The following is a 27,402-nucleotide window of genomic DNA, read 5'->3' as shown; positions in this document are numbered from 1 at the left end:
AATGGTTTAATGTTTTAAAAATCTTTCATACTGGGAATCTTTCAAAACAGATACTTCAGTTGAAGGTGTAATTTTTGCTAATTTCAGACTTTAACATTTGATTTTCCTGATAGAACTTTTCATTTTATGATTACTGTGTATTTAATCCTGAAGATTTACATAGGTGTATACTTTTATGCATTTAACTCACTCTTAGAACCATAGGAAAATTAAATTTCCATATTCTTATAAAGAGTGTGCTGTGGTGTAGGCAGTAGATTTGAAAATAATTAAAATTTGTCTTTTATTTAAAAAAAAATCTAGGTATCTGGAACTTTTTTCTTCATGAGTTTAGGTTAAACCTATGATGAAAAATGAACCTTTAAAGTTCTTTATATAAAGAAGATTTCTGAGATTATTTTCACAAAGCTGAATGAAAAATGACATGGAGTGATTAATATTTAGTTGATACATGAACTAGCAAATGAAGTTTATGCCTTGATGCTTATTTTTCTTTCTGTTTGAAAAGAAGAATGAGTAATATTATCAAAACTTGGATTATGAGATAAGATTGAAAATTTCCCTTGGAATTGTGATGCTCTTATATTTAGACTAATTTGTTGAGAATTGTATATCATAAGCCAACAACTGCCTGCCGTGTGGCTTGACCTTTATATATCAAAATCTGTTGATTTTCAAGTTCCATATATTAAATGGTGTTATACAGTTGGTCCTTCCATAGCTGCAAGTTCCACATCAGACTGATATAAAATTCTCAGGTTTGTTTTTTTTTTCTTTTTCTTTTCTTTTTCTCTATCAGAACAATTCTTTTACTTTGGAGATGGAAGACCTTTTTCTTACATTTGTTTATAAATCAATGAAAGTGTGAGTTATACAATAAGACACTAGAATAACTGATACATCGGATATTAAAGGTGTTTGGCTCATGGACTTTCTGCCTGGAGATTCACAGTCACTATGGAATTATGCTGAACTACTGAAAACATGATACACAAGAAGTTTTTCTGGGTGTAGATTCAAAGCCTTAAAGACTTTGAGTTTCTAGAAGCTGTAGGTTTGAGAGGTGGAAGGGGTCTTCAGGATCACACAATTCCCATTTCTTATCCTACAGCATCCTTGATATATGGCTGTCTAGCCTTTGCTTGACTCCTTATGGGAATGGAGAGCTCACTATTTCATTATACTCCACTAGGAATTTTAATAAGAATTTGAGAATGCAGATTCATACAACTCAAGCTTTACTTTATACAACCAATTAAATCTAGAATTTCTTGATGCAGTGATGTTGATGTCGTTTACAATAGCTCCAGAGCCTATCTTTGACAGATATTATCCACTGTGTGTGCATCTTTATATGAATGAAGAAGGTTTAAAGCATTCTACAAGTAACCACCATAGCTCTAGCTCTTTACTCTAGCACTCTGCTCTTAGAGAGCTCTTTTTAAATCTTTCTTATGCTGAGCTTCAATCTGCATCCCTATTGTTTATGTAACTTTTTTGGAGCAGTACAGAACAAGTCAAATCGTTCTTGTATTGTACGTAACAGCCTTTTAATTTGATGAGAGTCTTACATGGTCATTTAAATTTCACAAATTCACCTGTAAAAGCTCAACCAAAGAAAAAGAGGGGGATAAAAAGTTGAGTAATGTATCAATAGCTAATTTAATTTGTATGAGTACTGAGCACATATCCCAGAGGAAGTATAAGATGAGAGACTCAGCTACTACCTTTGTTGTTTCAGTTCCCATGTGCTTGTGGTAGTGAGTCTGTCTCTGGCCTGAGTGTGATTCTAAATGCTTGAGATAAACATTTTCACAGAACATGGTCTCCAGCATAACTCAGATACTTTGGTGTTTAACTGAAAAGATAATAATATGCTCTAGTCCTGGATGAAAAATAAGTAGTGTTAGACTTATTGAAAGGAGTTAGGGAGATACCATATTGGAGATTAACCTGAAAGATTTTCAAAGATAATTTTAACCGTAAGAGATTTTTGCCTTATTGAATATCTTTGCCTTATTGAATATCTTTGCCTTATTGAATATCTTTGAGCTCAGTGCCTTGTAAACTGTGGTCCTACTATGTTTGAAATTGTGAAATCTTCTCCCTTTGCTTAAACAAACCTAAATTATGTGTTATGATGAGGGAGCTGCCCTACTTCCACCCCCCCCCATATGGATGCTCTCCAGTTTGTTAATAATCATCTCAATAAATTTTGAAAAATTATTCTAAATGCGGGGTGGCCACTTTAGCATAGGATGAGATTATTACCTGCTCTGTTCTGGACACAGTACCTCTATCACAGCCTGAGATGGGGGTAACATTTTTCAGACTTGTCACACTGTTGGCTCATTGAAGCCCATGGTCCACTAAGCCACTTCTGTAGGTCTTAGCGCATTTGAGTAACTGGTGGTCACTGAGTTGCCTGTTCTGTTGGTGGAGTAACCTGGCTTCCCCATCTGTGGGGACTCCTACATTTATTTGCCTTAGGATTTGTTCTTTTACTTCTAAGGAAACTTGTTCTAAACAGCTTTTTAATGATCTGCATTTGTTTATCTGTAGAGATGTCATTTGTGAAGGGAACCATTAGGTATTTCAGTTGGAAAAAAGAAATCAGTTTTTGAAACAAAAAGTTCCTTTCGTTTTTATGTAAAGTTTTAGAAGTATAACACTCATACAGAAAAGTGTACAAATAATTATAGCCAGCATACACATCAAGAAATAGAATATTGCTCCAGAAGCCCCTTTGTGTATCTTTCACTCACTGCCCTTCCCCTCTTCAGGGGTAACCAGTCTCCTGACTTCTGACACTGTGAATTAATATGGCCTGTTTTTGAGCTTATTATACATGGAATTATTTAGTATGTAATTTTTTTGGTATTAGTCTCTTTTTGATCAATGCTATACTGTGAGATTCACCCATATAGTTTAAAACTGTAGTTTGTTTATTTTTGCTGATGTTTAGTATTCCACTGCATGGACATGGGATTTGTCCATTCTATTGGTGATGAATATTTGCATTATTTCCAGATTTTAAGTATTAGGAATAATCCTGCTATGAATGTTCTAGTATGTGTCTTTTGGTAATTCTATATACTTACTTCTTCTGGATATATACCTGGGAGTGGAACTGCTAAGCTATGTGGAGGTTTATGTTCAGCTCTATGCAGTGTTTATGTTCAGATACTGCCAGTATTTTCCAAAATAACTGTATAAATTTATACTTACATCTTCAGGGTCTGAGAATTCTGATTGTCCCAAATCCTCACAATCCTAACCCTAACCTCATCAATTTGGGCAAGATCAAAGTCTTCACACTTTTGAGTTTTTCAATCCATAAAACACTTTTTAAATTTTTCCTAATATTTTATGTTTTAGCATAGACACTTTACACATTTTTGTTAGGTTTATTCCTAAATATCTGATTTTTTGATGCTATTATAATTGTTACTATTTTACAAAAAATTGTTCTTGCCTTGTTTAGTTAGAGGTTTACCTCGTTTGCTGAGAAGGAATTGTGAATTGGTGGTGAATATTCTCACCTGCAGTCTTTGTAGTGTTGCAGTCTTTGTAGTGATCATATAATTTTTATCCTTCATCTCCAGTATTACTTTGGTGAATAACCTTGGTTGATTTTTGAATTTTAAATCACTCTTACATTACTGGAATAAATCCCACATGGTCATGATGTGTTATCCTTTATAAACATCATCAGATTTGATTTACAAATGTTTTATTAAGAGTTTTGGATATGTATCCATATGCAAATTTTTGTAATTTTTTATCATTTCCTTGTAATGTCCTTGTAAGGTGTTGGTATCAATGTTATGCTGTCCTCATAAAATGAGATGGGTAAAGTTTCTTTTTTCTGGTTTTCAAAAGTATTTTATTAGATTAATACTATTTCTTCCTTAAACAGTAGGAAGATATTATCTGTGAAGTAATCTGAGCCTGGTATTTTCTTTATGGGAAAGTTTTAAGATAATAGATTAAATGTTTTAATTGTTGGCTTTTAATTTATATTTTCTATTTTTTTCTTGAAGTATGGTTGATTTATGATATTGTGTTAGTTTCAGGTATACAGCAAAGTGATTCAGTTATACATATATATATTTTTCAGATTATTTTCCATTATAGGTTATTACAAGATATTGAATATAGTTCCCTGTGCTATACAGTAAATCCTTGTTTATTTTGTATATAATGGTGTGCATCTGTTGGTTCCCATAATCCCATTTTCTCTTTCCTCCCCCTTTCCCTTTCGTAATCATATGTTTATTTCCTATCTCTGTGAGTCTATTAATGTCTTGTAAGTTCATTTGTATTTTTTAGATTTCCACATATAAGTGATATCATATGAGATTTGTCTTTCTCTCTCTGATTTACTTCACTTAGTATGATAATCTCTAGGTCCATCCATTGTTGCTGCATATGCAATATTTCATACTTTTTTATGGCTGAATAGTATTCCATTGTATATTTGTACCACATCTTCTTTATCCATTCATTCATCTGTTGATGGACTTAGGTTGCTTCCATGTCTTGGCTACTGTAAATAGTGCCACTGTGAACATTGGGGTGCATGTATCTTTTTTAATTAGTTTTCATCCCAGGAGTGGGATTGCTGGATCATATGGAAGCTGTATTTTTAGTTTTTTTAAGGAGCCTCCATTACTGTTTTCCATGTATATTTTCTCTTTTTAATTGTCAGTTTTGGCAAGTTATATTTTTCAAAGAATTTGTTTATTTTATATAAATTGTCAGTTTTAGAGGCCTAAGAGTTTTTACAATGTCCTCTTAGTATCTGTGAGATCTGTGCTGCTATTGCTTATCTTTTTCCTCCTTAATACTGCAAATTCATATTTTCTCTTTTTTCTTTATCAGTCAGCGTAGGTACTTATCAATTTTATCAAACCTGTTATGGATTCAACTTTGATTTAGATTTGTTTTATATTAACTCAATGATTATTTTGCTCTTTATTTCCTTCTCCTTCTTTCTGTCTTTGCCATTCTTTTCTGCCTTTGTTTGTTTGTTTGTTTTTTTGCTGTGCAGGGGCTTTCTTTTTAGTTGCGGTGGGTGGGGTGTGCAGGCTCCTCATTGCCGTGGCTTCTCTTGTTGCAGAGCACGGGCTCTGTGTGCCTGGGCTTCAGTAGTTGCAGCACATGGTCTCAATAGTTGTGGCTCACGGGCTCTAACGCACAGGCTCAATAGTTGTGGTGCACAGGCATAGTTGCTCCGCGGCATGTGGGATCTTCCTGGAGCAGGGATCGAACCTGTGTCCCCTGCATTGGCAGGCGGATTCTCAACCATTGCACCACCTAGGAAGCCCTCTTTTCTACCTTCTTTACTTTGGCTTTTCTGTGTTGCTCATATGTTCAGTAAAGGCCATAACTCTTCCACTGGGCACTGCTTTAGCTGCATCCCATATCTTTTGTTATTTTCATTATTTTTAAGTTATAAACTATTTTCTAATTCCATTTTTTATCTATGTATTATTTATAGCTTTATTTCTTAATTTCTAAACAGCCAAGCATTTTCAAGATCTCTTTTTGTAATTGAATCCACTATGATCAGAGATCATATTCTGAATGATTCTAAACTTCTGAAATTTGGTAAATATTCCATGTGTACTTGTAAAGAATGTGTTTTCTAGTCTTTTGGGGTTTAGTGTTTTGTATGTATGTGATATAAATAAATAAGGTTACTTTGTTAATTGTGTTGTTCACATTTATATTTTACTGACTTTTTTTGTTTCCTATCAAAAGTCTCCCAACTGTGATTGTGAATTCATATGTGGCTTTTTAAAATACCTGTCCATTTTTGCAGTGTATGTATTGAAGTTATGTTATTGCGTACATACAGATTTAGAATTGTTTTCTTCCAGTTGGATTGATCCTTATATTATTATGAAATGTCCTTGTTTATCGTTAGTAATATTTCTTGAAGTCTCCTTTATCTGATGTTAGTATGGCTATGTCAAGTTTCTGTTGGTAGGATCAAAGATTTTTAAAACTGGGCATGAATTTACAGATTGATTGATTCACCTTCACTTTATGTATAAATTGAGGTTTATAATTCTGTTGCTGAGTTCACCAGGTATTATTATTTGCAATCCAGCATGAAAACCCTTGGTCTTGTTCTAGTTCTCCTGGATTCTTTGGAAACATCGTTGATTAAAGTGGCATCAGCTCATATTCCTCTCCTAATCTTTTCTCAAGTTTGGGCTTGATCTATCTCAGTAAGGTGGAGGCCTGTTCTGAAGTCAGGGCCAGATCGTAATAAGCTCTATAGTCAGTACTGCCTTTTCTGGCTTAATTCTTCCCTTTCAGGTGTCAGTGCTGCTCTGCTAGGTTTTGCTCAGGCATCGTTTTTGGGAACTCTTGTTCTTCCCTACACTGTCTGTGGTTGGTTATTCACAGACTCCTCCTTTCTGCCTGGCAGAGTCTCCAGACCTGCTCTCACCGCTTTGTTTCCTGGGTGCATTCTGGGGCATCAGATTCTCTTTTGGTCTTGGGTAGAAGGGATAGTAACCCCGGAGGATTATGATAGAAGTAGTTAGTTAAAATGTGCACGTGCATAAAAAATTCACAATTCTCTGTGCAACTTCTGATACCTCGATCTCTCTTTCTATTCTTTTTACCATTGCTTCCCAAACCTTTAATTTCATGATCATGAGCAATTATGGTCTGAAGCTTCTCTCACTTGTGAAACACAGGACACACTAACACAAAGACTTTGGGGTCTTCCATTATGGCCCCCTTGTGTCCCCTATACTTTGACCTCCATGTGGTGCCCTGTGCAGAGGGCACCAGATTCACTAATGATGAAGCAACAGAGGCCCAGAATAATGATGACTTGCCTGGATCCATTTACTTAGTAGATAGAAATGCATCTGATTCCGTTTTTGGGTAATTGTGCTTTTTTGTTAAGTTCTTTAAAAGTATTTTCTGTGTTTAAAAAATGCACCTTGGCTCTGCTGTCTAGTAAGCATTTGATCTTCGTTAAGTCATTTCGCCTACTCATGCCTTGTTTTCCTCATCTGTAAAATGGATTGATAACTATTTGACAAGGCAGTTGGAAGATAAACAAGTTAACCGTATAAACATGCAGTACCTATTGCACCTGGCTTATAGTAGGCACAAAAACAAATGATCTGCTATGAAGATGATGTTGAAAATGGTGAAATCTCATTTTATGGATACATTCCACCAAATTCATGAAGTTAAATTCTACAAGGAAAATTCTAATTTTCCATTAAGTTCCATTTTATAATTATTCTTGTCTTCCAGTGGGTAAGATTTTTCTTGTGAAAACATGAAGCTCCCAAGAACCTAGTTACATTATTGAGCACCGTAAACACAGCCCACTGATAAACACAGCCCTTCTGCACCCTTTGGCTTTTCCTTCACAGCGCTCTCCTCTTCACTTTTGGACCTTGCTGCCATGCAGGCTGTCTTTCCCCTGTACCACAGGCATTTTGCTTAGAAACCCTCTCTTGATCATTGACATAATCTCAGTGCTTGGTAGTCACAACGTTGTAGTATCTGGCTTGCCAGTCTACTCCTCTACATAGTGCAGATGGAAAATTATTGTTCTTTAAAACTTTGGCTGCTATAAATTTTCTAGGGTATGGAGTCAAATTTTATGCCATCTGCCCACAGCGAAGGATATCTGTTGCTGTTCATGTCAGTGCCTGTTGGGAACAATTTCTACATTGATCATTAAAAGTACCCTGTAACTGTCTTCTTTCCATAATGTGTGCCTTTTTTTTTTTCCATTTTCCAATTCATCCTTGTAGACAATTTTTAGTTTCCAATTCCACTAGGGTTTAAGTTAACTGTGCATTATTTAAAAAATGAATAAGATACTATCAGAAGTAGAGGAAACATAATGTATATTGTTATTTTTCAATGCTGTAACGATCCTAGTAGTGTAATACAATGTATTGCATAGCATGCATACTTTAGATATTTTCAAAATAATTGAAAAGTTATGCATATTATAGATATTTGTGCAATATAAAGGTAGATTAAATGTCACGATTATGAAAAATAGAGTAAACTTTTCCAAGTGATTAATTGGGTGAATGAAGATATATATGTGAACATCTTTTCATGTTTGATCAGTTTTATTCATGATGGTAATAAAACCGAGTAAATGAAATGCAAAATGTTGACTGCGATGTAATGGTTGAAATTTTTACATGCATAAAGGAGTCAGGGTAAATTTATGGTCTTATGATGGCTTGTTGGCTGCTAATATTGTGTGTACATTCTTAAAGTGATCTACAGCACTATGGCCAAAATGCCATGGGGACAGAATCAGTTAGTACATACTGTGCTGATTTACCTCTCTTGATGTGCGAAATATTAACTCTGAGACTGCTTTCATACAGCTTGTTGGTTTTTGTTCAGCATTAGATGTCTGCTTGTCACTAGTCTACTCTTTCCTTCGGAGTGTATAAAATGGCATTATCAATGTAGAATAAAGCTAAAATCGCAAAGAGTCTTTTTATGTTCTGGCACCATGTGGTTCACTTAAATTTTGTTTTTTTGCATTGAATTTGAATACGTGATTCCAAAATGTATCAAGTTACTTTTTCGCTCGATTTAAGTTTGTAAAACTTAAGTTTCTGTACTCTTTTGAAACAAAACTAGAGATAAATATCTTAGTTTCAACTCCTGTGCCTGATTTTCCAGGTCTTAGATCCTACACGTGTGTGTGAGGGAGGAGTGCTATGTGACTTAACAGCCCATCTTGCTGCCACTTGTCTGCTGTTCCCTTTGCCGCTGATCATATCCTGTCCCCTGCTATTTCCTGAGTTTCCCTAGTGTAAATCTGAGTCTTTGGTTTTCTTCTCTCTGGGCAGGAAGAGAGAGGTATGCTTTAACTTATACCGCAGTTGTTGAGGGTTTACCTTAGTCGTAGGTGATAAAATCTTTTACAAACAGTATGAGAAAAAAACCAGACAACTTGATGTCTGATTTAAATAATTGAATATAAAAAAGCAACTCTTTAGAATACATCACCTTTTATAAATGTGGTTAAAATCAACAGATTTCACCTACAGAGCTGTAATATATCAAAACCCAACTCAATGGAAGTAATGGAAATGAAAGAAATGGAACTCTTTTGGTAAGAAGGACTTTTTATGAGGAAAAATGTAATATTCTACAAATTTCAGCCAGAAATCCTGTGTAGATTAGGAGAAATACATTGCTTGTAGTATGGCCATACCAAAAAGATATAATTCTGGAAGATTATGGGGGCAGTTTTATTTTGCGCTCTTTTCTGTATATTCCAGTGGCCTTTACATGTAGTGTTTTGTCTACCACAGTATCTTCCCTAGTTAGAACCTAGTCTGTTGTACTTAGCTTACCTTTTATAGCACGATTATCCTTGAGTTGGCAAAGCTCTTTGGTGAAAGAATCTGAGCTGTGGATGTTTTTCTTACCTGGTTGTATAGTCACTGCTTAGAGCTTTGTGATCTCTATCTGAGCAAAATAGAATTGGGCTGTTTCCTCATAAATCATTAGTGTTTCCACCCAAAAGCCTAGTATTAGAAGCAAAATAAATTCCTTTCATTCTATTTGGAATCGCTCTTTAGATGCTCTATAGAAAACTTAATTTTGAAATGTCGAAAGATTACCTAAGGAGGATTCCTTTGGATTTTTTAAGCCTATCACTTTATCAAGTCAATTACTGAAAAGCTATGTACTTGAGCCACATATCAGTAGCCCTCCGAATAGTTGCTTTAAAAGAATTATTGTTTAGTAGTATGCCTTGCCTTTTACTGGGGGACAGCTAAAGAGAAGGCTATATAGCAACCATTTCTATTAGCTTTTGTAAAGCTGCAATTGAATTCTGTGGTTTAGGTTAGGGCTTACTCTTTACAAAGATTCCTGTATTGATAGTAAAGTCTTAGAGCTTTATCCTAGAAAAATTCCTATGTCTTCTCACAAACTGCTATCTATTCTCTTAGTGGATACTGGATGCTCATAGCTCAAAAGTTTCCCACACTGAGGGACTTTCTAAGCATCACAGAACCCAATTGATGATAGCTAATGTTTTTCTTTATTCATTGGTTCATTTTCTTATTGTTATAATGGTTCACTTTCATATCTTTTCCAGAAATAGGCAGTATATAAGTGAGCTGGATCAGAGCAGAGTATCTAGCTACATATCAAATTGAGAACGTAATTCCTTTCCTTAAGCCTTACACTCCTAAGCAATTTTTAAAAAGCAATGCTTCGAAATCTCCTAAATCATAATCCCAGTTCAGTGATACTCCCCCACGCTCCCTTGCCACTTGACTGTGCACACTGTTCTAGTTGCTGCCATGCTTCAGGGACTGGAAATCAGTGCTGGAGTTCTTGCTTCAGATGTCATTACCAATCTTAGAGGTGAGGATATGTGCACAGCACAGAGATACAAAATGTTGAAGAGGACATTGGTCCTCTCATTGCATTTGTATATCTGAGGTGGTAGCTATTACCATCACAGATTGCTGCCTTTTGATTTTTTTCCCTGCAGCTTTAGGATCTGTTTGAATTTCTAATCCCCAATTTCAGAAAGTACCCTCGAGAAGATCTTTCTTTTCCAGATTATTCTTGGGATTACCTAAATTGAAGGTTATTCAGAACTCCTTGAATCTGCTTTAGAAATGATGGGGGCAATTTATTTTTCCATTGCCATTTATCTTCCAGGAAAACTAATAAAATATGTATACTTTGATTTACTGACTTAAGTTAAACAAGATAAACATGCCACAAACTTATCCAAATAAACAGATAACATTTGTTTTAGGTGTTTAAACATTTTATTATTGCTAGAGCATATTTCTAATGAGTCTATTTTTGAAATTAAAATGTATTTTACTTTTTAAAAAGAGTTTTAGTCATGAAAGTTCTTGGTTGTTCTACGACAGGATCCTGGGTACTGGGTGAAGATTCATCACTTAGAATATACAGATGGAGGAATCCTGGATCCAGATGATGTCTTGGCAGATGTCGTTGAAGACAAAGATAAGGTAGATGACTTTAAAAATGTTCTTCTTTGTTTTCCTCTATAGAGCCAAATGTTTTTCCAGAGATTGAGATCCTTAACAAATTCATGTGTCAATTATTGTTAAAAGATACCATCTGTTCGAGTTTCACCTAGACAGCCCATAAATCAAAGTTCATCATCAGATGCTTGGAAAAACTTTGTTGAGGTTCGAGAGCCTGTTCATGGTGGCCTAATTAGCAGACACTTCATTCCCAAGAGTTCCTGATACGCCTCAGTAAATTAGTGTCAGGCTCTGAGGCTGTTGGAGTTCTCATTGTGATCGTTGGCTCTGGAGTTTATTCTTGGCCCATTAATATTCAACTTAATGCCTGAGATTTGAATGTGTTTCGTAGGAGAGTGTACAATGGGGAGCAAAGTCTTATGACTTTGTAGCTGGCAAGCAACTGTCTTGAGTGGTGGTTTTTGTTTTTATAGCTAAAGTGAAAAACACTGACTTGAATATTTCAAAAAGTTTGAACATGTTTTGCTACGTCCGTGGGAATAATCCCATGGCAAATATCTTGTTTTAATGGCATTAGTCTTCTGATGCTAAACTGAAAAAGGTATAAAAGTAAACTATTCATATGCGATACGCTGGCCTACTGCTGTAGAGATGTATCATTTTTTACTGCATCTGTGTTGGGCTTCTCTGATCAATGGCTTCTGTGTTCTCCAGAGTTGAACTGCAGCTTTCCCTGAGAGATCCTTGCTTCTGAGTTTCTTGTGCTGTGCATCCTGAGGCTGTTAATTCTAGACTAATTTAAGTCTGTAAACATGTTCCTCCATATTGTTTTCTTACAATCTCGGGGCGGGGGGGTAGGGGTATTTGGGTGTTTTAATCAACTGGATTGGAATATAAATAACTGCTTTATTGAACTTAGATAAAATTTGCATTTTTCCATTCCCATAAGATCTTTTTGGACTGTTGAAATTTACATTAGTCTTTGCAGACATTCTGTACATTTATTTTCCCTGTTTTCTGTTGGAATTCAACCCTCGTTTGCTTGCATTTTAATTAGTCATTTCATAAGGAACTTATCTCCCTAAATAGGTTGTAAGCTCCTAGAGGACATGGACTGAGAGGTTTTAATTCCTTTTTGATCATTGTATTAATAATATCTGGTACAGTATTTTATCCAAACTCAATTCTCAAAGAACATGTGAGCGCAGAAAAGAAAGCTTTCCTCTCTACAGTTGATTCTTGCTGTGTGTGATTTTGATGCACACTTCGTATTTTTTGGTCTCGTGGTAAATAATAATGTAATATTTGCCTTCATAACACAAGAGGAGAACTTTCACTTCTGTTATTCCCTTTTTTACTTTTTTCTTCTCTACAGCACCTTCTTTCTTTGAAATACTCTAGGTATTTGGGTTGCTTACTAATGAAGAAGGTCTTCCCATCTCAACTTTAACTGATGTCCAGTGTATTAAAATGAAAAGCTGAAATGTGGCAAGTTTAAGAAGGGCCAGAGGAAAACGTCTCGCCTCATCCTAGAACTCTTTACAGGAAGGATGATTTCATGAACAGTGCCCAGGGAAATCATTTGTCCTATAGAGCTCTTCCTTTTAGAGAATTATTTTTAACTGTCTTGGCCTTGCACTTTGTAACCATAATCCATTCACTAGACACAGAAACAGCTTTATTACACATAATCTTTTTTAAAGGACTTCACCCCGCCCTTACTAAATAAGGTAGAGAAGCGAGATAGTTAAAATCCTAGCAAAGAATTGGTACTGTTTGGATACAGTTTTACCTATTCCTTTAATCCACTTTAACACTGCTAGGTGAAGCCTAAGGGGTATTGTTCTGCAGAGTTGATGAGACTTTTGATATTGCCAGAAGTAATTGTACCTCCTTTTTTTTTCTTTTTTTAAAATCTTGAAAGTGAAAAAGACAGCATTACTTATTTATTTTAATTTCTGACTTTCTCTGCAGTCTTAAAATTTCCTTATAGTCCATTTGTCTAGCATGGAAAAAAGTTTCTGCCAGACTTTTTAACCTTTCTTTTTGGTCAGTAGATTAAGAAGTAATTATAAATGATGCTTGTGGATGTTTAGTGATGTTTCAAACTCCCCCAACATCCTTTGAGACAGTATTGAGCTTAGATAAAACTACAGCTCTTCTGTTGTTCACATTGGTTACCTCATCATCTCTTACATTTTCAGTATAGAGAGAAGGAAGCCCAAAGAGGCATGGGTGAATGTCTGTAATCCTTGTGCTAAGGCCCACATACCTCAGCTCCAGGAAAGACTCTGACTACAGTTGAGAAGTGGCATTAGGAACCATTGATGGCCTAGCTGGAAAGGATGAGGCAGGAAAAACAGAAATTTAGAATTAGAAAGCAGTGTAGGCTGAAGCTATTTATGTAGTGTATGAAAAAGCCAACCAGTACACTTCAGTAGAGACTGAGGTTAGAGGTAAAATGGTATTCTACTTAAAAGTCAGACACGGGGCTAGTAGATTTTAGTCGATTTTCTAAAGAAATGACACTCAAAATTTCTGGTATGGGAAGTGGTTTATCTTTGGTCTTCTGTTATTCCTTTGGCCAACACAGTGCATGATGTATATACGGTGTCTCTTTGGGGGGTTTTGTTTTATTTTAACTTGATTTCCCATTACAGCCCCTTTACAGGAGAACCAAGTTTTTGCCATGTTGCACTATTTCTGGCCTACATTTTATCAAAATATTATTGGAGCAGCTTTGGCATTTTGCATCTTATGATAACTAGTATTTGTGTAAAACGTTGTGCTAAAACTTAATTATCTGTTTAGGACCATCATTATCAAGATTCTTCAGGTTTACGTATCAGTTGGGTTCAAGTTCTATGGATCCTATAGGACTAGGAATTGACAACTTTACACGCGTGTCTCTTCCCTGGCTGCTCAAGGCTACTGACTTAGTTCACGCAGTCATGACTTAACATTTCATTGAACGCTAGCAGTGGCCCAGAACGTCTCTGGCGCTTACGTATTCTACGTAACTTTAGAGCAGCTGTGCAGGCAGGGGCTGTGTGTGGTCCCCGTTGTTGATTTCTGAGAACAGTTCACAGAAATCCTGTCACTTGCCGAAGATCACACAGGTACTAAGTGGCAGATTCAGCCTCTGGAACCTAGAATTTAAATTTTCACACTCTATTTTGTTCTTCTACAGTATGCCAGGGCAGGGTGTTGGGGGTTTGTATCTATGATTTCTAATTATGAAAATTCTTCAATAAGCATGAATTTGCTCTTACACAGGTACCGCCATTATTAAGAAAAGTTATGTAATAGAACTATGGAGAAGAACAACATTAATTCAGAACTAGTATGCCATGCATGTGTGGTAAACTTCAGCTCTCTGTGCCTGCAGCCTGCATCTCATTTCCTGCAAAGCCTACCAGTTCTACCTCTGTTGCTTTCTCTCGTATCTCCTTTTCCAGGATCTGGATTACTCAATCCAGGTACAGTTTAATTCCAAATGGACTTGTAGAATACATTTGGAGCCTAACCGCTGTGTACTGTTTCACATGTATAGTGTGCACTATGCAGGACACTGTATACTGTGCTATCTGTGGTAGGCAGGGCCCCCAAAGATATCTACATCCTAAAGCTCAGAACCTGTATCTGTGTTACATAGCAAAGGGTCTTTGCAGATGTAATTAAGTGAAAGACCTTAAAATGAGATTATCTTGGACTATTTACATGTAAACACAAGGATCCTTATAAATAAAAGAGGAAAGCAGGAGAGTCAGGGTTAGAGAAATACAGTATGAGAAAGTGTCAACTGGCCAATGCTGGCTTTGAAAATGCAGCCAGAGAAATGTAGGCAGCTTCTAGAAGCTGGAAAAGGCAAGGGAACAGCTTCTCCCATACTTAGAACACAGTCCTGTTGACATCTTGATTTTAGCCCAGTGAGACCCATTTCAGACTTCTCACCTCCAGAACTGTAAGATGAATTTGTCTCGTTTGAAGAGGTGAGTGTTATAGCAGCAATAGGACGTTAATACACTGTCGCCTATCCTATTTTAAACTTGTAAAGTGATGACGGTCTTCTCGAGTTTCATACTAACTCCACTTTTAAGATCCTATAGGATGGGGAAAATATACTTCAGATCAGTTGATTGCTCTTTGCATTCCTTCCAAAATCCATAACAAATTGATTTTTAATTTATTGGGTAAGCCTTTGGGGCCCTGGATGTTAAACATTTCAATAGCTAGGCTGTTGTCTTATCTTGTATGGCAGTCATTTCAGTGCCACACCCAAGAGCTGTGTAATACTCATCAGTTTCTCGTTGGACTATGTAAAAGCCCTAAGAAATCTAAAGACTGATGCTTAATAATCCACTGTAATGCTTAATGTTCACTCATATTTTCGAGTGTGAGAACCTCTGAGTATTGAACTTTTTAAATTATTGTTTTCCTAGTTAATTGTCTTTACTATTTCTTGAGTTGGTTATAGAACACAATTGCAATACAATACTGAAATATGGCAATATATAACTTCTATTATGTAAACCGAATTACTGTCATGGTTTTATTAAATATACAAAAGTATAATTATATTATGCGGTAAAGTACATAGGGAGAATGTTTCTATCTTTGACTATCATAGGGGTTCATTTTGGAGAGATGCTAGTGGTTCTCCTGCACTCCAGCGAGGGTGGGTTGGCCCCCTGGATCACCTGTGAAATCTGGTCCTCAGATATTAGTTTCAGTTCAGCTTTATCCTTTATTAGTTGTGTGTGCTTGGGCATGTTTCTTCACTCTTCATTTACCCATTTGTAAAACCGATATAAAGTTAGTTTTACAGGGTCAGTATAGGAAAACTACATAAACTATAAAAAGGCTTAAGTCCAGAATGGTATGTAGTTTAGCACTCAGATGTTAACTGTTACATCAATAATAATATTTTGGTAGTGTGATTAGTGCAGTTTTACCTGTATGTTTTGATGTGACAATTAAATGTTTAAAATTTAAATACTAAAATATCAAACTTTTATAGTACATGTTTTTTAAAAACCTTAAATTTTTGAAAGTTATTACATTAAAGTTTTATAGGAAGATATTTTATTATGATTAAACATTTAGATTAATACTATTATTTGGGAAATGAAAGTGCCAATATGACTAATTTTAAAATGAGAATCCTTTTATCAGGACATATTGTTTGATAATACAAGAAACATTTAGGGATCTAATGCTGTTTTGAACTGGAGACTGGTTTGCACAGTGAACTAGTGACCTAGGACCAGATACTCAGTCCTTAAGCCCACATTGTTTTTTGAGCACACTCTGTTGCCCTCTAGTGGAGTCCCTGGCTGCCTAGAAACCAGCTCACAGGAGATACTTCCTGATTATGTATTTTTACTACATTTTTAGGACAACTCACAGACACAGTCGTGGATAGTACAACCAGCATTTATATTTTAACTAGTGGTTGTCGTTTCTTCATGGTCACCAACCACACTGATGATTACCTATGCTTTTGTAAGTCTTAAAGGGCTAAAGCAAAATCTCTGCATTTGTAACACTGTTTTTGTTTAGACTTCTTCCCCTCTTCCTGCTCACTGGTTGCAAGGCTATTGGCTGGTGGTGATAAAGTATATGACTTTTTCAGTATGTGGTTGAACAATTTATGAGATATATTGTGTTTTTCTGGGGATAGGGGATGCTAAATTGTTAGACTCCTTAAAAAAAGGTCCTGGATTAATGACTTCATTTTTCAGTCCTAATTTTGTCTGTTAAAATCTCATTTCAAGGAGAAATACTTACTTCAAGCCCTTGATTTTTAACAAATCAGAATATGGTATTTGGGGGTTGTTTTTCTTTGGCTCAAAGTTGTTGAAGTTTTGAAAACACACTTGAAAGGAAATTTGGAGAATGTTTCAGAAATAAGTACAGAAGCCCAAAAGGATTATCTTGACCAAGAAATTCCATCTCAAACTTTTAAAGAGTACTCTTTGCTTATAGAATTACAAAATTATAGAATTATGGAACCAGAAGAGACCTCAGCAATCATGTACCCTAACCCCATCATCTTGCATAGGAGAAATGTCTGAACCAAGAATAGTTTACAGGACTCCACATTTCCAGCTGATTTCTTTACTGAGTCCATTCCTGCATTTCCTCCCTGGGATCCAAATAACATCTGATGCTGATCAAAACTGCTCAATTTCCCGCTCCAGGTTGGCTTCCTCCACTGACATCCTTATTCCTGTCAATAGGAGCATCTTTTCCTAGGCTTCCAGGCTTGAACTTGCAGTTATTTAAAAAATATTTAATCTGATGTATTCTTTTTACCTGATTCATGTATCTGTTCTCTTTGCATGTCTACAGCTACCAAATTTAAATCTAAAGTAAAATCTCAGGCTGGATTACTTAGTTGATAAGGAATTGGTAGTCTTTTCTCTCCCTCCACACCCCTCAGCTGTTCTTTGCCACAGGTGCACTGAGACACAAAGTGGCTGAGAGTTTGGGTTCTGGACAGGCAGAGTCAATTCATCTCTTGGCTCTGCCATCCGTTGGCTTTGGGCAGCTTAACCTTCTTGTCCTTAGTTTCCTTGTGGGCACTTGGAGCTAAAATAGTACTAATTTTATAGGTTAATACATGAAGTGTTTAGGAGAGTACCTGGCTTGTAGTGAGTCATCAGTAAGTGTTAGCTGCTATTATAATTAACATACTACTACTGTTATTAATGTAGGTTACGTTATCCCTAAAGTATTGCTTAAGTGATACCATTCCTTCCAGTGTATACTAAAGAAAGCCTGAAGCTCATGACCACATTGTATTCAGAGGTCTCACAATGCCTCCAGACTATCTTTCTCAAACTCATCCTCAAATCTCAACAAGAATGAAACTACTCTACTGACTATTAGGTACCATGTGCTTGCTTGCTTCATGGCTTGCTTAATGTTCCACTTGTCTGGAGTGTCCTTGTCCCTGCTCCCTGCCTGTGCAGGATCCATTCTGTATTTTAGAGAATGAAAGCTCCATGAGGAGCGGGGCTTGGTTTTGCTCGCTGCTGTGTTCCAGGTGTCTGGCACTTCATCACTGCTGAGGTGGCTGTGGAGTGGCATAGAAGGGGCGAGTGAATAAGTACATGTATGAATGTTTTCAGGTCTTGAGCAAGTCATTTAACTACTCTAAATGCTAGTGTTTTTCCTTGGGAAGGTTGAGAAGTTGCATGTGAAAATAGTGAAATTATAAAGTACTTTATACATATAAAGAATGTGTATTCCTACTGCTCAATTCTTAGCAGTCTCTCAAGATCCAGGTCAAATTGTCTTTTTTTTTCTAGTTTGTTTGCAGACTGTCCTAATTCTGAATGAATTCTCTGTCACTCTGTAATTTTATAGAAATCATTAAGTGGTCTTTTAAAAAATATATTCAAGCCTAGTAACATTTATCAATTACCATCTTGAAATTCTGAAGAATTGTATTATGGTTTAACTTCTTAAGTCTTAGTTTTGTCTCTGCAAATGTCTTGTATACTCCTTTAGGACTGGGATAGTCTTTTCAAATATGTAACACCTGGACTTCTCACCGATGGCCTGGTGTTTAATAAACATTTGTTTTTAGTTAATGATAGTTACAACTAGAATTGAAGGTTTAATTGTCCATCTTTTTTCTTCCACCGAACTATGTTGTGTCTTTTAAATATTTTATTAGGATGCAGTTTGTAGGTATGTTTCAACCCCAGAGGAGCACTTTGGAATCAATGCCTTTGTGACCTTACTATGGCAAAGACAAATGGTGTTGGGAGAGAGTAACTTAAGGCAAAGTAATCCAGGTGATGGCCGTGTCCGATATGTTCTCCCTGGTGCCTTCTGCAGTTTACTTGCTTGGCAATGATAGTGTGTGTGTGTGAGAGAGAGAGAGAGAATGAGAGAGAGAGAGGATCTGAGTGCAGATGTGTGGGACGGGGTTGGGGGGGGGGGATGTGTACATTTGCCCTGAGTGTGCTTCTTTGCTGTGTACATCTGTGATGCAAAGGTTTCACTGGGGGTAGGAAAGAAATTATCAAGCTTGATAGTGCTGTTAATTTAGCTGGGCATTTGAGTACAGTCAAGAGTAAAACATAAGAAAAATTTTCACATATGTGTAAAACTTCAAGTTTGGTTGGAGGGAAAAAGGCAATAAAACTAGAGATTATAATAATCCTTTACTTGGGATATATGATTCTAAAAAAAATCAATGAGCATTTCTTCCTTTACAGCATGACTTTAGCCATATGTTACTGGACCCAATTCTACTAATGTTCTCTCTTGCAATAGCTTCTTTTGAGGGTATTTGTATACGTGTATCCATGCCCAAGAGTTACGTGACGATTATTTTTTTTTTTAAATACGTCTATTTTTGACTTGATAATGTACAAATGGCAATCTCATTAAGATACTAAAATTACACCAAATACAAAGCTACTTAAGTTATAAAACATCTTCTTTGAAAAATGTAAATGCCTCTGGTTGCTGATTGAGCACCACATCATCAATAGGTAAGTGTGTACAGAATTAATCAGGTTGCATCCCCCTAGTATCTAGCTGAGTTCAGCTTTACTAAAGGAATATTCTAAAGTATTATGTGGGAGAGCACTGGGCTTTGGCAATTTGAGCCCAGGTTTTTCATATTATTACTCTAACCTCTTTCAACCTCATTTTTCTCATTTTAAAAATCACATACTGCTGTCCCACCAACCACACACTGTTGGTTGGAGGATCAAATGAAATTAAGTGCATGGTAACACTTTGAAGTATGTTGTACCAAGAACTTACAGAATTTTGCCCTTATTCCCTGTAGCAGCTGTCCAGAGGTATTTAAGCAGATGTTTACTTGTAGTCCAGGAGGGACTTGCCACGTTGTAAGAACAGTGAGCCAGAGGAGAGGAATGGGAGAGAAGTTTGGAAGGAAGGAGGCTGGTTATGGGAAAAGAGAACAGTCTTCTCTTCTGTCATCCAATGAGGTGTTCAATGAGGGAGAAAGGGACCTTTTTAACTAGGAAAGAGGACAGAGGTGAGAATTACAGGGAGAGGCAGGTTACTAAAAGGAGGAAGATTGAATTTACCCTTAGAAATTTAATGGGTGGGAAGCAAAGATATCAGGGCTTCCGAGTACACACAAGGAAAGCATAAACTATAGTATGATGACAGTTTCCCAGAGCTAACACGATTCTGGAACCTTGATAACATTTGTGTGTGTGTGTTCACTACTTAGTCCTTAATAATTACCAGTAGGTTCTTAAAATGTAAAGGAGCTAGGCTGTACTTTGAAGGAGGTGGGGTGTCTCTGTTTTAGGGTAGAGAGATCTCAAGAAATAAGATAAAGTTACGGAAAGAAAAGCACCTGAATACCTGGAATCTCATGATTTAAGAAACAAAATGAAACAGGTCAACAGAGGTAGATGCGCAGTACTCACAAGTGGCCCATGAAGCTTAAGCAACTATTTAGTTCCTTGGTATTTTCACCAAGAGATGTTATCTATTCAGCAGTTTCATGGGAATAGCTCTGTACCAAACTCTTTGTTAATCGTTTACAATGCTGGTTGTTTTACGATGCTGGTTCTTTTGTTTTCAGGAGCTCAAACTCACTGTATATTATTGATTAGCTACATTGTAATGGACTTTTGGGGGGCTACTTTTGGAATTGCATTAATGTTTATGATACGTCTGTTGAGGTACTTGTTCCAAATTACATTTACCAATGACTTACATCTACAGATAAATTTTTAGTAAATAAGAATATTTAATTTCCTTAAACTTTTTAAATTGTAGCTTTTTAAAGTCCTATAGGTATATAATTTTCTGTTTAAAGATGAAGTGTACTTTCCCATCATGAATATAGAAGCTTCACTTAGAGAATTTTGGTAGGATTACTGAACTTCGTATTTGCTGCTTTAACTTTTTAAGTTCTCTTTTTAGCTTCCCTTCTTTTGATGTTATGAATCAATTTTGAAGGATCAAGTGACATTTCCTTAGCAATAAAGAAGAAAGCCTCCTTGTGCAGACTTTAATCAGAGGAACAAAATAGCACAGAAGCCTGTTCGTATTTAATATCTTCATTAATCTCAATTCAAAATATGTCACAAGTGAAACACATATTTACATAATACTTAACTATAAACAGAGCAGAAAGATTGCAGAATAACATGATTTGAGATGGTTCTCATAGCTCACCAATCTGAAATATGCAGCTGTATATAAATAAAAAGTTGTAGAATCTATTAGTCCGTAATTGATAACAGGGTGAGAACTTGATTTTCTAGGTGGCTAGCTGAGTGCAGCCACTGTGTATAAATTCGAAATGAGCCTAACATGGTATCGTGTGGTGTTCTAAATAGCCCATTTAAATACAATTTTCCAAAGCTCTGGGGTGATTTATTGGTACTACCTAATGTTGCTAATACTGCAAAACCTGGATGCGCTTGAGAAGGTTGAAGGGAACCTGCCAACTGTCCTCAGATATCTGGGTGATCATAGAAAAGAAGGAATAAATGCATTTATTGCTGTCCCAAGAAGTTGGCCAATGAAGTTTTAAGGAAGTATTTCAGCTCAATATAAGGACTAGTTCTTCAGTGAAGCGGGTGCTGCTTTATAAAGCATGGACTCTCAGTCACTGAGGCTACATAAGCAAGAGTTGAGCAGACCTTTGCCAGGAATTCTGCTTTTAGATTCAGAGTTTAATTAGACCATCCACAGGCCAATTACGAGCCTATGAGGCATGCATTTCAGTCTAGAAGTATGGGGTCGGCCTGTGCAGCTGATCATTGTGCAGTGTTGTCTGCTTACCTGGCACCCATTCCCACTCTCCCCTTCCTAGGGGAGCTCCAGTTCTGTTCAGGTCTCTCTCTGTCTCAAATGTTTTTTTCCGTACGTCCACCCACCTCTAAGACTGAGTCTTGTGGGCCTTCATCTGTGATCCACTTCCCTGTACCAGTGATTATAATCATCCCTCCATATCTGGAGGGGGGGGGGTTGATTCCAGGACCCACTGCAGATACCAAAATCCACCAATTCGCAGGTCCCAATGTTGGCCTCAGTTTCCATGGTTCCACATCTAAGGATTCAACCAACTGTGGATCATGTAGTTCTCTATAATTTTTTTTTTTTTTTGGTGGGGTGGCGGGGGAACACGTGTAAGTGGACCTGCACAGTTCAAACTCTTGTTCTTCAAAGGTCAGCTGTACTTTGAGAATGGTGATGTGATTCTATGTGCCAAAGATGCTCAAGGAGAGGTGTGCTGAGGCTTTCTGGAAAATTTCTTTTTATCTCGTGGGAGAGGTTTTCTCTGAATTCTGTTCTATTTTGAGGCTTGGAACCACTGCAATCCTCTAGCTTCCAGCATGAGGTGGAAACCATTGTGGGAGGAGAGCTAACACCCAGGGCATCTCAGGGACATGGCCTCTGAGCCAGTGGATTTAGTCAACTCTGAAGTCGATCCTAATTGGGACGTCCAGTTACAAGAGCCATTTATTTATATTTAAGCCTGTTTCAGTTGCATTTTTCTGTGACTCACAGATCAGAGTTTCCCAGTTGTTACCCACAATTATAGGAGTTTGGGCTCGCTTTTTCTACTTTTTATTCCTGCTTGGTTGGGATGTATTTGTTCTTCCCTATTTTAGTTCTATATATCTTAAATTTGAAAACTTTTCTTACTTTATTTCATAGTGTTGCCAAGTTATTTTGTTCCTTTCAGAATTTTTTGACTTGCTGGTGAGAGAATTAAGCCCCTAAGATTAAGATGTGTATTTCATTTAGTTAGTTTGCATGACTTTGATTGAACTGGCAAGATTAATTGGGAATTTTTCCATTTGCTGAGAATTACGTCGTCTTATTTTAAATTCTTTATTACCTACGATTATTGTTTACATTTTTCCTAGAAGGAAATAATTTATGATATTAAACTATTAGTTTTATGTTTCTTATAAATTCTCACTTTAGTAACTCTTTCAAAACATATATATGGACAGCTAATATCATAGAGATAGGGAAATCGGAAAGAGTTTTGGTTTTGGCTTTCTTAGATACTTAAAACTTAAGTAGATTGTGTGTCTTACAGAGGAACATGAAGGCTATCTTTCTCAGGAATCTTTTCTTGGTCTAGTCTTTCTAATTTTTATTTTAACAATGTGGAATCAACATTTGGTGCTAATCTTGAAATATTGGGATTTCTTTTTAACTAGATACAATATTTACATCAAGAAACTGAAGCAAATGTTTAAAGCAAACAAATTAAAAAACAAAGCAAGACTCAGGCAGTTTAAGAAATTTGCCAGCACTTGGAGTGAAGTATAGGAATCTGAATAATCCTCCAGTGGCGTGAGACGGTAAGGTGGCTAATGCTCCTGCTGCCTCTAAGCAGGGAAGACATTTGCTATTTATCATAGTTTTCTTAAATCATCTGGAGAGAGATGGAGCCCTTGTCCTGACATGTGGAGCCCTAGACCTGACGGATGGTTCTTCTTCTCTTATCCCTTACCCAAGTTTTAAAGCGGTATCTTGGTGTAACAAGGGCAGCCCAGAGACTGCCAGGGTGCCCTGAGCCCCTAAATAGGACAGAATGGGGATTTTTTTGTGTCCCTAAGACAGTGAGTGCTCAGAGCATGGGTGTTGGGAATATTTTTTTGTGATATAGTCAATGCATTTCATATCCATGTAATATAAAAACAGTGATCTTTTTATTGACATTTAAATGGTGATCATTCTTAAGGAGCTACATGGCAGTTAAAGTCAGAGTTCCTTGAGTAAGGTGCAGAACTTGCCCCTTTCCCCAAACTGCATGGAATATTTACGGGTATTTAGGAAGATTGAAGGCTAAGTGAGGGAAAGACTCTCGACAGGTTTGTAAGAATGCTGTGTATGTGCTGCAAGTGGGGGAATGAATGTGATTGGTTAGAAAAATAATTTGCAGATTCAGAGTGCTGATGACTTGGAAAAAAGAAGTGCTGTGATAAGCGTCAAAATAAAACAAGCAACAAAGAATAATATGAATAAGAAAGTGATAGAAAAATGATAAAGTAATGTTGACATTTCCTTAGGGAGACCTAGTGTCAAAGGCATAAACACTCAAACTATTTAGATGTCTCTTCCCCAAGTAGAAACTACTATTTAAGGAAGGTAAGTGTTTAACTGCAATGATTGAACATAATGGGTGAAATATTTTGCACTCGACAGAGACTTCAATCTGAGATGAATCTTGTGCTCATATATAATGCATTAAAATATGGAATGGTTGGTTAGCCAAGTTTTAATTTTAAACTTTAGTATCTTTTGTGTGTATACACACAAACAGAAGATTTATCAAGTTGGCATGTTTCAAGAAAACTTGGACTGAGAACTTGTATATTTCTTGCTATATTGTTATTTGAAATGAATATTCAAATAAAAGTAGAATATTAAACATCCTGAGGTACTGTTCTTTAAATCTTTGCTGTTCATTGGAAGTCAGAAGCTGAAAATGAACATCAGATTTATTGAAATGAATACTTATGGAAGTCTGTTTCCTGGTAACTTAATTCAACATGTTGCTTAGATTTTTCCAAAACTAAGTATTTTTCTCTTAAATGGAAAAATGTTTCTTTTCTTCAACAATAGAGTCTGATGGCCTAATGTCACCAAAGGTAAACACGATAATTTGGGGTTAAGAGATTTTTAAATTTTTAGGTAGAACTTTATATGAAAATGTAATGTTTATACAGTGAAAATTATGTCTGGAATATGCTGAGCACCATTTTAACAGTATTATATTTTATATGAAAGAAATAACATAGATTAAAAAAATTTGATAGTGTCTCCATATAAGGAGAGGAATGCAGCCATGGACTGAATTTTTGACACACAATCTTTTATTATGACATCTAGTTGATTAATACTTGAGCCAAATCATTGTTTTAAAATATCTCCTTTCACTGTCCATTAGATCTGGAGCTGCAAGCATGCGTAAAACCTGGCATCCGCTTCGTACTCCTCACCATTTACTTTGGGAAGATGCCAGTGTCTTGGTTGTAGTGTTTAAAGTATAGTCTAAATGTTTTAAGAATTCATCTAAGCCCGGACAAGTTTTATATGTGACTTTCTTGTTGCATTTGAGTGACACACAGTGTCAAGACAAACAGTATTTTAAGAATAAAAGGTTGTGAGACATAGGAGTGTTTTTTTTTTAATTTATTTATTTTATTGGCTGTGTTGGGTCTTTTTGCTGTGCGCGGGCTTTCTTTAGTTGCAGTGAGTGGGGGCTACTCTTCGTTGTGGTGCGCAGGCTTCTCACTGCCGTGGCTTCTCTTTGTTGCGGAGCACGGGCTCTAGGTGCGTGGGCTTCAGTAGTTGCAGCACATGGGCTCAATAGTTGTGGCTCACAGGCTCTAAAGTTCAGGCTCAATAGTTGTGGTGCACAGGCTTAGTTGCTCCGCGGCATGTGGGATCTTCCTGGAGCAGGGATCAAACCCGTGTCCCCTGCATTGGCAGGTGGATTCTTGACCACTGAGCCACCTAGGAAGCCCGACATAGGAGTTTTGAAGAGGCTTCTGTGTAGGTTTTTTTCCTTTGTTCTAAAATTACTTAAAACTATTTACTACTAAAAGTGTTAATACCTGTTAAGTTAAAAACATTTAGAATACAGTAGAATACAAAGAATGTCAAAGTTATCTGAAATCACATCAAGTAGAAGTAATCATAATTTAAAAATGGCCATATAAATTTTATATACATATTCAAATATAAATTTTAAGTACGTTTCATACAAAATGGGTACAGTAACATGCTTTCCTTTGATTTAACACCTTATTTTTCTGTGTTTATTTTTTGAAAGGTGATTTGTAATGTCATCATAGTGTTCTCTGCTTGTTTGGGAATTTTGAAGACCCTTTTTGCTTCCTGTTTGAGTTTTTGCTATAATTATGGTTAATAATCACCATAGTTACTGTAGGTAAATTTTAAAAACAAGATATATTTTAATTGGAGGATATTGTAGGAAAATGACTTCGCCCACTGTCACAGAGCCAGTCTCTGGCTGAGTCAGGAATCAGACTTGGATCTCTAAAGCCAAGTTCATAACCATTGTGTTTTGGAAAAAAATTTTGTTTTTCCATGCCTATGGTATTTTTCTGGAACTCTGAATTGTATCTGCACTGGCTCATGTAGAAAGTGTTTGTGCCGTGAATCCGGACCCATTATGCGGGTTTTGTAAAACGTTGTTAAAGAGATGGGATGTGTGGGGAGAGGGGACGGGCTGGGGACTTGAAGGAAGTGACAACTAATTTATTTCCGTTACTTTATGCTGTTGCAAAAAAAATAGGTTGTGAATTTCTTTACTTTTATGAAATGTTTTAATTTCTGTAGAGTTGCCATGCATTATTCAAGATTACAAAATGATTTGAATTTCAGGAGCAGACAGATTTTCTGATGAGGATTTCAAGCTGTGTAATTATGAAACCCATATAGGTTAAAAGTTCAGAACTCGTTAGCTTAATCATTAAAAAATAACCAGTTTATAAGCGTGGATTTCATTTCAGAGGGGTACAGTTTCAATATCACTTACTGAGGTACTTGTGGACTCTGCCTCATGTCCCACTACATGCCGTGAGTGATCATGACTGCCTACCACATAGCTTGTCCTGCTTTGCTGCATAATTTATAAAGAAAATTCATATTTTATGGTGGTAAAATTTGATGCCATAAAGTAAGGCACATTTCTAGTAATTTCTTCAACAATTTTCTTGGCTCCTTAAAAATTGGAGGAAGTTAATGAATAAGTGCCAAGTATCAAAAAGACCCATTGGAACCTGTTACTGTGATGTCAGAGCCTACATTTAGGAAATGAATTGTAAAATTTCTTTAGATAAAGCATAAATGTTTCGAAATAAAAAGTAAAGAAATTAATGTTCAAGTTAAAGAGGTAGCTCATAAAGGAGAATTTTTTATTGTGGTAAACCACCCATAACATAACATTCATAATGGTTAGTGTTTTAGCCATTTCTGAAGTGTACAGTTCACTAGCACCAAGTATATTCACATTGTTGTACCACCATCACAATGTCCATCTCTAGAACTTTTCATAAGTGTTTTTAATTTGAAATAAAATATTGCTGGTATCATTGAGATATGTTTGGACTTGTAGAAATGCTTAGTACCTTCAAAGCTTTTGACTTTTCAATATATATAAACATTAACTTTGAAGTTGTAGCTTTTGTTACTTCAGGTAAAACACATGACATTCCCTGATGCAAATGAAATCTTGGCCCAGCCTTTGAAATATCAAGGTCATGCTTATTTTCTTTGGGAGACAAGGATATCGAGGGAAAACTATATTCACATGAAAACAATCTTATGAAGACCCATTCAAGATGATTAAAGATACTGTGATCATAAAAGAGTTAAAGATGGA

General features: G+C 36.3%; 1 protein-coding gene across 3 annotated transcripts in view; it reads left to right on the top strand.

The window, feature by feature from the left end:
• PARD3B (par-3 family cell polarity regulator beta) overlaps positions 1-27,402 on the top strand; it is a 977,181-nt gene that overhangs the window by 118,168 nt on the left and 831,611 nt on the right. For 2 of the 3 annotated variants that reach the window (XR_009055026.1, XM_057744363.1), the window contains exon 2: positions 10,929-11,030. Coding sequence is in view for 1 of the 3 variants with exons in the window: in XM_057744363.1 (XP_057600346.1) it covers positions 10,929-11,030 (102 nt within the window). In the remaining 2 variants the exon portion in view is untranslated. Of the gene's footprint in view, positions 1-10,928; positions 11,031-27,402 lie in introns of those variants that run through there. The other variant, XM_057744365.1, reaches the window with a different exon arrangement.

Source organism: Hippopotamus amphibius, chromosome 8, assembly GCF_030028045.1.
Source record: "Hippopotamus amphibius kiboko isolate mHipAmp2 chromosome 8, mHipAmp2.hap2, whole genome shotgun sequence".
NCBI lineage: Eukaryota > Metazoa > Chordata > Mammalia > Artiodactyla > Hippopotamidae > Hippopotamus > Hippopotamus amphibius.
Note: the sequence above shows the minus strand (reverse complement) of the source record. Positions and strands in the feature narration are given on the sequence as shown.